This window comes from Pinus tabuliformis, chromosome 3_2, assembly GCF_031772625.1.
Source record: "Pinus tabuliformis cultivar Carrire ecotype Pingquan chromosome 3_2, CPIR1, whole genome shotgun sequence".
Classification (NCBI taxonomy): domain Eukaryota; kingdom Viridiplantae; phylum Streptophyta; class Pinopsida; order Pinales; family Pinaceae; genus Pinus; species Pinus tabuliformis.
The window spans coordinates 438416589-438432304 of record NC_142302.1 but is presented as its reverse complement, the minus strand read 5'-3'; the positions used below and the strand labels follow the sequence as shown (position 1 = coordinate 438432304).

General features: G+C 32.7%; 1 protein-coding gene and 1 pseudogene across 1 annotated transcript; one reads left to right on the top strand and one right to left on the bottom strand.

The window, feature by feature from the left end:
- Positions 1–13386: 13386 nt before the first annotated feature.
- On the bottom strand, positions 13387–14097 carry LOC149181194 (kinesin-like protein KIN-13B). The gene has a single exon (XM_089414114.1). The coding sequence runs from the start codon at positions 14095–14097 to the stop codon at positions 13387–13389; it is 711 nt and encodes a 236-aa protein (XP_089270240.1).
- A 735-nt stretch (positions 14098–14832) lies between these two features.
- Positions 14833–15419, top strand: LOC149181193 (LOB domain-containing protein 4 pseudogene; annotated as a pseudogene).
- Positions 15420–15716: the final 297 nt, after the last annotated feature.

Sequence of the window (15716 nt, the reverse complement as noted above, 5' to 3'; positions counted from 1 at the left end):
TCCATGGGACTATCCCTGGTTTTTCCTACGATTGCAGCTTCTTGTGAATTTGCTCCAATCAGGAGTCGAAAACGTTCAATGATGTTTCTTTACATATCGTAGCCCCATGGGAACATTCTCCATGGTTCCATCTCCCAATTCGAATAATTTGAGATCCCCATTGTAATTCTAGCCATAGTTCCATGCACATATCTTTAAATAATGGTTATTCTTGAATAAACACAATGATATGTTATGCATGGGAGATAGTGGTTTCTAGATAAGCATATTATTCTATGCACTTTCGATTACACTCTTTCAGATGGATGAAATACAAGAATTCCAGCAAGAACAAGAGTTGGTTATTCCATACGCTTTCTGCCTCAGTATTCAATTGAATAAAGGTTGTACATAATGCGAACAAAATTATGTACAAAACTGCATTTCATTAAACAAAATCTTTTTTTTATGGTTATGTTTCTGAAATTAGGTAGATGTGTCTAAGTGCAAAGAAAGTTCATTGTGCAGAGGAATCTTTCAAGCTTTCATTGTGGTGTTGTCTACACCCTGTACTGAAGGATTTTATTGCTAATATTAAAACATAATCCATATTTATTGTTCAGAATAACATTATTGGTCTTATATTATAGATAATAATTTAATTGTAAATGATGCATACTACCACTATTTAATTGATTCTCTTTGCATGAAGCTTTCCACACAATTAAAAGCTCTAGCCATTTTCGCATTAACATTGGAAGATGTTATTAATTGATAAATAGGTTGAGATGATGTATACAATATTATTGGTATTATTATAATTGTAAATAATGCTTATCATTCTATTTATGAAGATATCTTTGTTTATGCTCTTGTACATAAGTGTGGAGGGAGTCCATTGTATGGAGAAAGCTTTTCTATGTGGATCTCCACACTTTGCACTAAAATATTTTATTGCTAATATTTTAGTCATAAATAATGCATATCTCTATAATATCTTCACTTTATTTTAGTTATAAATAAAATTTTCATTTTACAGATATCTGTACTCTGCACCAAAGGATTCTATTGCTAATATTTTAGTATTAAATAATCCATAGTTGTTGTTGGCAAGTACAATTTTCATATCGTTTAACAAAATATTTGTTTGTGCTTATGTTTATGAAATTAGGAAAAGGAAGCTTTTAATATTTCATTATGCGAATGTTTGCAGTCCACACCAAACGTTTTGTTTGAGTGAGGAGTCTGAGTGCAGAAAAGTTCAAAGCTAATAGACCAGGCTACACAAAGATTGTGGCTCAATTGCTAAGATATCTCTGTATTGCAAATGAGCATCAATTTGTTTGCATATCACCCCTGCAGTATTTGTATTTAATGATAATTCCATGTTTTTCTCTTCGTAATATTGTTCTACTTGTTGATATTCATTCTCTATCTACATACAACCATGAATAGAATAAAATTTGAAAGCCATGTTTCATTATACATGCAACATTGTAACTAACCATTCAAATATGAAGAATTAGTAGTACATATAAATAGTAAAAATGATAAGGACTTGTGTTACTCTAAAAATATTTCTTCATTATGAACTTTTTCTCATATTATATAAAATATATCAGATCTCTAGAATGTCAAAACGTAAACACAAGTACCAATTAATAATAAATAATGCATATTTTGGTAGTCAATTTGCATAAAACTGTGAATAGAATTCATCATTAAATAAATTTGATTTTTTTATAAAGTTGATTTAATTTAAATTACATGTATCATTTTTAGATTTATAGTTTTTTAAGTAGGGAATTCCTTGTGCAAAGATTTTGTTGTGTGAAAAAGCTTGTTCTGCACAATGAAAATTGTCATTATAACCTTCAGACAATGATAGCTTTATACATGGAACTAAGCAGTAAAGCCTTTGCTTGTCAATTGATTAAATTTTTTTAAATAACACATAATTAGAAAACGAAGCTCATTAATTGGTTAAAAGTCGTAATGACATAATCAAATCTTAACTCAGATGAATTGTAGTTAGCAATTGTATTATTAAGAGATCTATGTCTCACATCTAAAACTAATGTTAAATGTTAATTTTTATTTTAAACAATTACACAATATCATATATAAAACAAAGTATCAAATCATGTGTTCGAACACAAATAAAATATATTATCACAATATAGTCAAATAGTTTTAAATCGAAAACAATTACTATAGTTCAATTTGTAAATAGTGAATAGTTCAAAGTCCATTTAGGTTCAAGACATAGGCATTAAAAAACATTTTCTCAGTGGGCTAAAAAATAATTTACTTTAATTTATATATATGGTTTTTGGGTTTATATTTTTTAAGTACAATAGTGCAGAACTTTCACTGTGTAGAAGAAGCTTTCTCTGCAAAATGAAATTTTTCATTATAGCGTCTGCACAATGACAACTCTGTACAAGGAACTAAGAAATAAAGTCTTTTCTTACCAATTGATTAAAGTTTTAATTAACATAGAATTAGAAAATGAAGCTCAACAAGATCATAATTGTAATATTGAGAGTTATTTCATTGTACATAGAAAGAGTGTGTCAGAAACGTAATTAATTAATTAATATGTATAGGTATAATTAAAGTGAGCTTTGATTGTGTAGAATGTGGTAGTGCGGATCAACTACAATGAAAATTTTCTTTGTATTTTTGTATTCCGTGGAATGAAATCTGTGTAGTTTTGAAGACATTGTGCCAATATTATATTATCAGGAGATATATGTATAAGATGCAAAAGCATTGTCAAATGTTCACTTTTGTTTAAAGCACAACACGACATTGAATATAATAGAAAAGTTGAAAGCATATCTTGGAAATTTATAGAAAACATTATCATAACATTGATACATAATCAAATTCAATAAAAATTGTATTCAGAATAAAATGTCAATGACCATAGCCATAATTCAGATATGTACGAGATCATATTCAAAACATAGTCTTAAAATACAAAGTTGTTGAACATAGTCAGAATTTTGCAAAGAAAACTGTAAAGTGAATGCATTTGGTCTAGAGGAAATTGGGGTTCTACTTCCTTGAAAGTCATTTGCAACCAGAAAACAAAAATTTGTATATAGTAATTAGCAAATATCAACATAACATAATAAACAAAGCTAAATTCTCTTATATTAGCTAACGTAAAATCAAATTTTGAACAATTTGAAAATACTCACACTATGTAAAATTGTTTGTCATGACTATGCTTCTGTTAGATGTATTATGAGTCCATGAATCATTAAATAAATATGTTCAACGTATTTTTAATGTAATCCCTATGAAGGGTAACTGTAACTTTCATTTTCACATTTTTAATGAAAATATGTTTTTCAAATTCCCTAGTTTCTTCTTGCACCTTAACAGCTGACTCAATGCTCTACTTATTGACCTTATAAAAATTAATTATCCATGTCTCAATGTGTTCTATAATAAAATCAGTGATGCTATCAAAATCTACTACCACTTTTTTTCTTTTTATGCTCCAATTCAGTTTGTAACATGTCATTTGAAATTAATTCAAAATCTAGAAAGATTTGTGGATAGTATAAGCATGTTATAATATATGTTTCCCTAATTTAGGAACCACCTCTCCTATTGCATAGGTCACTATAGGAAAAATAGATATGCTCAAGGTTACTGATCCTCTTCACCCATCCATCTTCCAATTGCTTCATTCGTTCAACATCTGGTAGTTGTTGGTTTTTCTTTTCGATATCAGAGAGTAGTTCTAGTCTCTGCTTAAAAGTAACTAATTCATTGTTAACAAAATTCATGTCTTCCTCAATATCACTGTTAACCAATTCCATAAATATTGTCATTTTTTTCTTGAAAATGTGTTAAATCGAAAATTGATTTCCATGCATCATCAATAATTTCTAATATTTGGAATATGTTGTCAAGGATATATGTCATCAGCGCATTAAGAAGATTCAAAACCTTGTTAAATGTTTGTGGTGTTGTATTAGTGGAACTTGACAATGAAGGTGTAAGTATTGTTAGTGGAGTCATTAACAAAGGAATTGAATTTGCAATGTCTTGTAGTTCTTTTAATTTCCTTTTTGATGTGTTATTTTTTGCAAGCATGTTGGTAATAGACCGAGTAATTACATAATTTGTAGATTGATGCAATACCATGAACCTTATCATGTCAATGTCAAAGAGATAAATATCCACGTGTTGTTCATGACTAATATTTTTATTTTCAAATTTTACGTTTTCAACTCTCAATTTTTGTTGGCTTTGCCATATTTTTCATTTTTCAATGTCAGAAGATATTCATCGAAAATAATGTGCTCTTCTGCAACTTTCTCTATTATCTTCTAGTTCTCTGCTAAATGAGTAGCAAACAAGTTAGGTGGTACACTTATATCACTTTCCACATCTATAAGCTATTGAATGCTTTCTCTATTTATGACACTTTTAGACTTGGTTGTTTGAACTGTATGTGTTTGGTCTAGAAATAATATGTGAAGATTATGTTTCTCATCTTGACAAATTGCTTGCTCACCAATAACCAATCTTCTAGAACCAAGATTTTTTCTCTTTCCTAGACTCATCAAAATGAAGTTGAACTAGTAGCTGGTGTGGAAGCTGAAGATTTTTGTATAATATTTATTGATTTTTGTTTTTGTCTTGCTTCCTTGTTAATGTTGGTTTGTTGAGCTACTCTTTGGACATTCATTGTCAATTTCTAATAATTGATTGTCTGAAAATTTTATAAACTATGTGGTGTGTAAACATATTTTGAGTTAGACAAGTATTTAGAGACACTACTTTCTTGCACATTATGATATGCAATAACTACATTGGTTCTTTGTTCAGATGAAATTTAGGTTATTAGGGAAAAGAAAATGCAAATACTAGAGGCAAAAGAGAAAGAAATAGTAAATTGATAAAATGGAATGTTTGTTGAATGTGATAGATTTGATAAGATGTAATGACTAGTGCATGTGTTGAAACATTTTCTAGAGTTCCCATGTTCATAAAGTGTGAAATGAGAAAATACAAATCCCTAAACAATTGTGTAGAAAAAGAAATACATTGTAGAGAAAATTGTGAAAGAACCTGATCAATTGACAAAATGAACTATTGAATCACGTCGAATCCTCCCAATTGTGAGCCCGAGAAAGTACTCACTACTGCAAATGTATGTGTTTCCATTCTTTTTCATTGGCAGATTCAAATACTTCTTAGTTGATTGTATAAGTGAAAATATCTATTTTTGTTTATCTAGTACTTATATTTGCTTCCAATGTCACATAAATTTGTAATTTTCCACTCCAATCCCAATTACCATTTGTTTCTATTCTTCGCATGGAAACTACCACATACAACTCTCTTAATAAATACCAATTAAAAATATCAAAGCAAACATTTATGAGAAGTAATGGAAATAAGTACTGATATTGCAAAACCATCTTTTCCACTTACTTTTCATTTCGATCTTGATTTAATATCATTGAAATACATGTCATACAAATAGAAATTTGTGATACAATATAAGGACATTTTCTATTTGTGGTACGTTTTGAAAGGTTTTTCAATTCATTTTTCAACTTAAATTGCTCAATATATGTCAACGATTTCTTGGATTCAAGATTTTGGGTTGAAATTTTTGCACAATCTGACTGTCATACATGTTTTTGAAATGGCTAAGTGCATATATGCCGTAATAAATCTCATGAAAATTATGATAATTAGCTTTGAAACTATCAAAAATAACTATAAACAATTGTAAATAATTATTCTGCACAAATGGGCTCAACTATTTCTATCACGGATTGATTTAGTTACTGAGTTGGCCCCAACCACTAAATATTTACTATTCATTTTATTTTGATATTGCAATACGAAAAAATTTGAAGGAAACTTGATTTACAAACACTTTGATACATGATTTTCAAGATCACAATACAAAGCTAATTGCCATAACGTGTTCGAGTTGGCTGCATACACATTTTCTCATGATTTCTAACAAAGGTTTTCATGACTAAAACTAGTAATCATGACTTAATAGTTGAATGCCAGTAGTTCTTTCCACCATTGTTTATTATCTATTACTGGATTCAAACTTGATTTATAGATTTATCAACACATATAACATTCAATTGTTGGTATTATGACACAGGTTTGGCACTATGACACAGGTGTTGTCCTTGATAGCAACTCACTCAGATGACAAATCACAGTTCAAGCTCTCATAATGAAGGAAAAAGAGATATACACAGGTTCCACTTAACCAAGCTGCGTATACACGCGGGATCGCCGACCCAAAGGCGCGTATGCATATGCACACACTTTCACGCAAGGAAAAGCATGTACATGTGGGAAAACTTGGTTTTCGTCCTTGGTATTTTGACCCATGGTATTAATTCAAGGTATCTTGACCGAAGTGTTGACCCCAAGTATTTGGTCCAAGGTATTGCTTCTAAGTGGTTTTGGACCATGGTATTCAGTAAGGCCTAAGACTATAAAAGGAGGAGGAGATCAGTAAGCAAAGGCACTGAAGTATTGAATATCTTATGAAGAAGAAGATCTACAACACTGGTCATTGGGTTATGGTGCATTACTCGATCTGAATCAAGGAGGAACCTGAGCGCTTGAAGAAGGATAATTTCTATTGATGGGTCAAGATCTTAAATCTTGAAAAGAAGTATCTTTATGTGGTTTTGATATTTTATCTGAATAATTGGTGCATGTTGTAATCTGTAAATTTGATGATCTGGGTATAACTGATGTCTAAATAGTTGTAAAGGTTAAATCATCTTTTACAGATCTGTACAGAGGTTCAGTATAGCAAAATCACATATACACGATGGTTCGGCAATTCAAAATAGCGTGTACATAGGTTTTCCTTCATATAACAGCATATGCACGTAGGTTAGGCACATTGAAGTAGTGTACATCTCATATAATATGTTTTAGCTACTTCTGTTTACTGTTGCAGTGTTCTGGGTTCTGGTTGGGTTCTGGTACTATTACTGTATTCTAGTTACAACATTCAGAGAAGCGATTGTTTGACTCAGTTTTAGTTAAGTGCAAGATAGATTGATTGATGTAGATATATTTTGATGCTATTGATGGATCCAGTCTGAAAATTTATGAAACGTGGCCCCTGGAAGAAAAGAGAAGGTCGTAGCCTTTTGTAAGTTAGCACCTATGTACTAGTACATCAGCTAGTACAAGAGCTAAGGGGGTTGTAGCTCCCTTCCAGGAGAAGCTAGAGAATGAGAGAAGGTTGTCGCCTTCTGCAGGTAGAAACCTGAGTACTGGTATAAGACAGCACCAATACAGAAATACTATAAAAACAAGTTTCTTATTTAAGGAAGATAGAGACAAATTGTAGCAGGTGGTTTTCACCCACATTGGGTTTCCACCTTATATCTTGTGTTATTTTGTGTGATTGTCTGCTCTATTTTCACTGTACCTGTTACTGCTTATATGATTCTGATATACATATTAATAATAAACTGACTAAATAATAGTTTTACAAGGTATATGCTGGTTGATCTAAACACAATTGCGTATATACGCAAGTTTCATTAACAGAAGTAGCATATATAAATATGTTTATGGAAATGAAATATTGTTAAGTTGCTAATACTAATTCACTCCCCCCCCCCAGTATTATTTCCAACAATTGGTATCAGAGCAGGTCCTTCAGAAGAAGCTTGATCGCTTGAAGGAAGATCTATCATCATGAGCAACTACGAAAGAGAGGCATCCATCAGGCCACCAATCTTTGATGGGAGAAACTTCGTCTATTGGAAGGTAAGAACCACAACCTATCTTCAATCTCTTGGAACAGAAGTTTGGGATATCGTGGAAGGAGGATACACATTTCCATCAGCAACTCCTACAGATACGGCAGGTAAAAAGCAGTATGAAACAAATGCAAAGGCATTCAATACTCTATTAGGGAGTGTCACAATCATAATTTGTCAAGGTTATGTAGCTCAAAATCGCCAAAGAAATATGGGACAAGATCATTCTAAGCTATGAAGGAGATGATTAGGTAGAACATGCAAAACTACAATCTCTCAAAATTCAATATGAAACTCTAAGAATGCACAATGATGAAAGTGTAGCTAATTATTTCTTACGTATAGATGATATTGTTAATCGCATGAAAAACTTGGGTGAAGAGATAAAATAAGTTACTTTAGTTGAAAAGGTTCTAAGATCCTTGTCTTCTAAGTTTGAATCAAAAGTTTCTACCATAGAAGAGAAGCAGGATCTTCAGAGTATTACTATGTCACAGCTGCACGGAATCCTAACTACTTATGAAATGAGAAAAGGGGGTCCATCAGATCTGAGAGAAGCCACATTCAAATCTTCAGGAAGAGGAGAACTCAATGAGTCAATACATACGTCAGAAGGAGAGGAAGAATCAAACTTTGTCAAGAACCTTCAATGGGGTTCTGTAAGATTCAGAGGTAAACTACCTTCCAATTGTTTTGCTTGTGGAAGAGTAGGTCATTATGCTGCCAAATGTCCTCACAAAGATAATCTTGATAAAGGTAAGGAATCAACAAAATGAAATAGAAAAAAAAATGTAAATAAGAAGAGCTACTATACGCATCAAGATAGTGATGGCTTATCAAATAGTGATGAAGATGAAAATAGCAATGATTATAGACTTCTGATGGCTTTTGAAGATGATGATTTTCTGGATGCTTTAGATGAAGATGGTCTCTATGAAGAAATTTCTAAACTTAAAATCTGTTTAGAAGAAAAGAGTATGATTATAGATACTCTGACATTCCAACTTGCTGAAAGGGAAAAACACAATGAAAAGTTAGAATATGAAATTGTGGGTCTAAGAAAATAAATTGAGAAAACAAAAGCTCTAAATCTTAGGTTTGCTAAAGGATCAGAAACTTTAGATGAAATCATCAAAGTGCAGCATTCTCCTCTGATAAAGACAGGTCTTGGATATACTGAAGAACCATCTCAAGCACGGAAGCCATCAACCTCCAAAAGCTATCTTGATGCAGCAAGGAGAAATGAACAGATTGACAATCATTAGGAGAGGCCTAAAGCAGATCACCAGGTAAATCGAGTTCAATCTACTTCAAGGATGAACAGAAGCTAAAACCAACCACAGGTAAATCATTCTCAATTTTCTTCAAGAATGAATGTCAATGGAAACTACAATCATCAGGTCAGTAGATTCGATAATCGCAGGAATTTCTTTAATGGCCAATGTTTTTCTTGTCATAACTTTGGACACAAAGCTACTCAATGTGTTGCTTACAAGACCATCATGACTAGAGAAGCACAAAATCAAAGGAATGTGACTGGGATTGTTGGGCAATTTATTGGACTTAAATTGCTCATAAATTATCGACCAGGGAAACTCGTAAGCTTGTGATGATGCCAGCACAATATATGCAGGAGTAGGCAACTAACCTATGTCTAACTTAATCATTTACGATTCAATATAATATGCAAGGGAAGAGGCTCCTAACTAAGGAGGTCCTGGTTGTCCTTCCCTACAGTATCATAGAGAAACCATATAAAACTAAAAACTTGAAATAAAGACAAGAGAATGAACTTTAATTGTTGCTCAGATTCAAGTAGAGAGAGAGACTAACTTAGTCTCTTGATTGTCCTCTCATGCACTAATCCAAACTAAACTAAGATTCATTCATAAGCAGAAGAAATGAAATAAAAGCGCAAAAGAATGAATTTCAATTACCATATAAATCATTGGAGAGAGAGCCTAACTTAGACTCTTGGTATCTCCTCATATGATACTTGAAACATAAAAGCAAAAGAATGAATTCCAATTATCATGCAAATCAAATAGAGAGAGAGTCTAACTTAGACCCTTGGTTGTTCTCTCAGATGCTGATAAGATTTTAATTCAAAACTCATTCACCAATCAAATCCTTAAACATCTAAACAATGAAATGAAATAAAATCTAATATGAAATAACATGTTTCTCTCATCCTTTTAGAGTGAGCTCAATTCTCCTAAGAACAAGACAAATTATTCCATATACTACATTAAGCAAACCTATATCTAAAAAAAAACTACATAATGGAAAATAAAACTACATAATGGAAATGTATGAAAAATGAAGCTTTATTCTATTCCATCATCAATTGGATACAATGCTCTAAGAGTCCTCCCCTTGGAATGGAAGAGGTACTCCTATTTATACAATGAGAGGAGATAACAAACTCATAATGATGATCCATTAATCTCTCTTTTAGTTCCATACATTTCTCAACCATCTAGACACATAATCCTATCCTCCATGATTTCCTCCATGAGGTCCATGATCTTCTCCATGATCTTTTCCATGAGGTGTATCTTATCAAATTCGAATTTGATCTTTCAAGGCCACAAAAAGGTGTCTTGGAAGCTTCCTTGCAACCTACACATGTCAACAAACTCATGCTAATTGTTAGGTATAAGTTTAAGCATATTATTTTCTAAGTTTTAGCCATAAATTCACTTAGAAATGTTAAGAATTAATAAACTTTGGAAAAGTATTGTTATGACCCAATAATGAGGTAAACATAATGATATGGAGGTGGAATGGAGGTGACATGAAGGTAAAATGTGAAGATATAAGTGAATAATGGAGTGAAAATAGGGACGATTTTGAGGCCCAACATACCCCCAAACTGAAGATATTGCATGTCCTCATGCAATCTATTACATTACTTTTTGGTACTTGAGCTTTGGCTCGAGCTCTGCATGATATCATTTACTTAACTTTGCAAAGCATTTTTGATGAATTACAACTTGGTTGGTTCTTGTGTTTCAACCATATTTTGTTTGTTGCATTCAATGTATGACCTTTGCAGAGTATTTTTGTTGGAATGCATCATGGTTGGTTCTTGTGTAACAACCATGCTTGTGTTGGCATTTTGTTGGAATGCATCATGGTTGGTTCTTGTGTAGCAACCATGATTCTGTTAACATCCAATTAACTTTTAAATACTTTTGACAAAGCCATTTGTATGCTCATGTAATAGTGAATATACTTTGAAGGTAAGTGGGGTTAAGTGGGGTTGTGATATATGAATGTGGATATGAATGTAACAAAGCATGTATGTAAGTGTATCCTTTTCCTTAAATGGATGGTTTGGGCAGTTATGTGAAATGGGGAAAAGAAGGGAAGTTTTTTCCAAAAATTATTATTCTAACTTCTCAAGGAATTTAATGGTTAAAAGTTAGAAAATATCATACCTTAACTTACCCTTCCAAAATGGATGAGAGCTGTGCACGTGTGGCTGCAAGAACTTTTGTTCATGGTCTTCTTTACTTGGTTGGAAAAATCATGCATGAATCATGCATGTGCAGCTGCCACAATTCTGCTCTAAATCTGCTTCTTCAAGCTGTGGATGAAAGATGAATCTGTGTTATTGTATCGGCTGCTGGATCCTCTGCTGCTGGATGAAAAATCTGAGGAGTCTGCTGAACATGGCTGAAAGTTGTATCTGCTGCTGGATGATGAATCTGATGAGTCTTGCTGAATATGGTTGAAAATATATAAGGCTTGGAAGGTATACAAAATATAGAAGTTACATTTCCCTCCCAGCCTTATTCATTGACTTGTCCTCAAGTGAAATACAATGTATACAATGAATGGAAATTGGCTTCATCTGCTACAAAATATGGGTCTTCAAGTCTTCAACGCTCGTTGGCACAAATCTTACTATGTGATTAAATGTGTCGTTGTCGAACATAGCAAGAAGTTGTTGACTTAGTGGTCGTTAATGAATGCCCCTAGCCAACACAAGAACTCCCACCATTGATTCCAATGAGAGTCAGGATGCCTAACACATCTTGGTAGGTACGAATAAATTTGTCGTGGTCGAGTCACCTACAAGATCCAACGAACAAGGGATATTAATGTACTCCCATTGTTCATTGGCAAGAGTACTTGCCATTAAGGCATGCAAGCCTCTAGGTGTTTTTTCAATGATACATAGACTCTAGGACTTTGACTCAAGAAGATTTTTTATGGCGGAATGGTAATGAGAAGGAAAATGGATGGATGTAAGGAAATGCATGATGTATGAATTAAGAACTCTTGCTGTGAAAAATGGATATGGAAGTGTTACGCCTTATGGATGTATGATTGGTGGAATTCAAACTTTTTCAGGGAGGTGGAAGGTAGTGGTTGTGGAGATGGATTTGTCTTCAGAATTTGTCATGAATTTAGTCTTTGGAAGACTAATTGTCGTCACAATGTAATCTCCTGAATGATCACTTTGTTATCTTATAACCTGTAAAAAAACTTGGCAGAAGAAACATAAGTTTGTTCAAGAAGAATTGATCATTTCCTTCATGATTCTTATGTAAAAATTTCATACCAAATAAATCAGATTTAGGAAAAATCAAAGTGTTGCAAGTGACTCAATTCATGATTTAAGTTTCAATCCATTTTAAAACTAACCATGAAAAATAATACTCCCTGTTTGTGTTCGATAACTCATGTGCTTGGCAATTCTGTCCTGCATATTAGTGCGTCATAAAGCATAGAACAGAAAGATGTGAATGGCAACTTAAAGCTATCGAAACAAGAATCCACCATTGGTTGATAAACCGATTTTTGTAATTTGTTTCCAAGTATTCCATTTTTTATTTCAAAGCTGTGTAAATTTTGTGAATTTTTTTATGTTGATTTTACTGTTTTTTAAACAATAAATTAAAAAATAAAATTTTTTTAATTTATTATTCAAGTTGAATTTTCTTTTAAAATTGTAAAATCAACAAAATTTATTTAGGAAAACCTTAAAATGAAGTTAGTATTTTTTATTTTTTTTTTATTTTTAAAAAAAAAATCCAATTTTTTTATCTAAAAATAAATATAAAATAAAAATGTTTTTTTTTTAACCATATTAATATAATTAGAACATATTAATATATTAATATAATTAATATACTAATACAATCATAATTTATATTAATACAGGTCAATCATTATTTATCAATAAAATCAAATCAATTATTATTAAATATATACACATACAAATCAAAACAAATCAAAATTATTACTATAAATATACAAATATAAATCAAAATAAATCCAATCTTAAATGAAATTGATAACTACTAATATTGCAATATAAATCTAAACATTAAATGAAAATCTATATATATATAAAACAAATAAAAATAAACATATTACAATTAAACTTCACGTAATATATTACAATTAAATATTACATTAAAAAGTAATAAATATAAATGTAATATATCACAATTAAAACACACGTAATATATTACAAAATATTACAATTAAAACGTAATAAATATAAATGTAATATATTACAGTTAAATCAATAAAAGAAATTCAACCAAAACGAATTCAACCAAAAGGAAGCTCATTTAAGAAACTCATTTTTTTTTTACCAGGCCGTGTATTTCAATAATATTTGCCAGACGGTTGCAAGCAAGCTCTTATTGATCTCCGCTCCTTCCATTCTTGTTTGGCGATCATTATCTGTGGTATCAGCACCACGCTCACTTCCAGCAAGATCTATGAATGAGAGTTTCCCAACCAAACGAGCAGGCTTTGATTCACTGCCATCAACTGATCTTTTGATGACAAGTTGAAGAATTGCATGAGAACGTGATGACTCCTCATTTGCTCCTGTTGTGCCAGTGCTCCTAGAAGCATTTCCTTTTTCAATGAAATCTTTGATAGTCTCCACATCATATACTCTGAACTCTTGCAGGCCCACAATACAGACTTGCTGTTTGCCATCTTCTCTCATGCAAAGCTTCCTCCTTTCACTCAGTAGATCATAAAGCTTGCCACCATAAATTTCAAAGAAACTGAAGCACAATTGATATCCTCGATTTTTGTAAACTTGGTCCATTAATCTCAGAATGTCGTGGGAGGCCTTCAGTGGCAAGGGCTGCATGGTAAAAGTCTTTCCGCTGCCTGTTTGCCCATATACAAAGCATGTTGCTTTAGTCCGTTGAAATATTGCTGGAACAATGGGTTCAACAGTCACTCTGTACACCTCATCGTTAGACACTTGGTCATCTAACACTGCATCAAAAACAAATTCATATTTCTCAACATATGCAGTCAAGTCCACCTTTCTCGGCATATACCAATGCGTTCTTGGTTTGGCAGCCCATACATATAACAACCAGCGCTCAACAAACTAATTTATTGCATCAACACCCATATGACACACTCCATGATTTACGCGTTCTCTGTTTTGAACAATCCACATACTCACATGCATTTGACAGAGATTTAGTGCGCAGCAAAGTGAAGTTTTAAATGTAACAACGGTTGTAACAAGCAGCGCTCATATATAACAACCCTTAGCGCTTCGGCATCCAACTAACACTTCCACCTTTGATGCATTGACTCCACATTTAACTCAACCTCCACTATCGTGTTATGCATGCAACAGGTGATTTTAAATGCCGTGGCGATTGACCATTAATTCTACACCATAATCTACGCATACAAATCCGTTTAACCTATCCATACATGCTGCAACTTGGAGTTATCCCGGTTTAAGTGTTACCTGACTGTCGCTGGCCGCGTGGGATGCAAACAACTCTTCAAATCCCTCCTTCTTCGGTCAATCGAACTGGTGGCAGCTGCAAGAACATCTGTGAGTTAATGGCGAAACTCATCAACAATACACGTGCTCTGCAACAATACACGACAAGTCTAGTTTTCACGAGTGTGATAGAGTGGGGTGGAGTTGGTCATAAAACTCCAATATGCTGAAACGAAGGCGAAGGCGAAGGCAAAGGCAGGCGTAATCGATCATATTTTATCCTGGTTGGCTGGCAATAGGCTATAGCAGCTACAGGAGAAGAAACATGGGTGTCCAAGGTGGAGCAGCAGCATCATCGTTAGGAAGAAAGCAGAATAGCATGTCACCATGCGCTGCCTGTAAATTGCTGAGAAGAAGATGTGCCAACGACTGTATATTCGCCCCTCATTTCCCATCTGATGATCCTCAGAGGTTTGCTCATGTCCACAAAGTGTTTGGAGCCAGCAATGTGAATAAAATACTGCAGGTAATTCATTCTCATTCTCATTCTCCTCCTCTGCATATTACATGATGTCATGGACGCATGAGATTGTTTGTTTTAGCGGTGTGACATGCAGGACCTTCCCGTGCAGCAGAGAGGGGACGCAGTTAGCAGCATGGTTTACGAAGCAAATGCGAGGGTTAGAGATCCTGTGTATGGGTGCGTGGGGGCCATTTCTTCTTTACAGCAACAAGTTACAGTGTTGCAAGCGCACTTAGCTGTGGCACAGGCAGAGGTTATTCGCATCAGATTATTGCTGCATCAAGCCACAGCTTTATCAAACTTGGTGGAAGCTCATGGTCTCAAAGACTTTGAATATATCATGGAAAGTGATACACATCGCCAATCTGATGAACCAAAGAAAATTTAGCTTACGACCACAACTTAAAGAGCATGGGCGTTTCAGCCATATTACTACTAATTTCTAATGACTATTTCTTTGGAAAAGAATAAGTTTCGATTTTTTTTTTTTAATAATATATATATATATATATATATATATATATATATATATATTATTAAATTTTTTTATTTTTGAAAATCTAAAATTTAAAAAAAAAAAAAAAAAAAAAATTTAAATATCTAAAAAACAAAAGAAACAAAACAAATGGTTAATTTTTTTTTTAATAATATATATATATGATATATATATTATTAATTTTTTTTA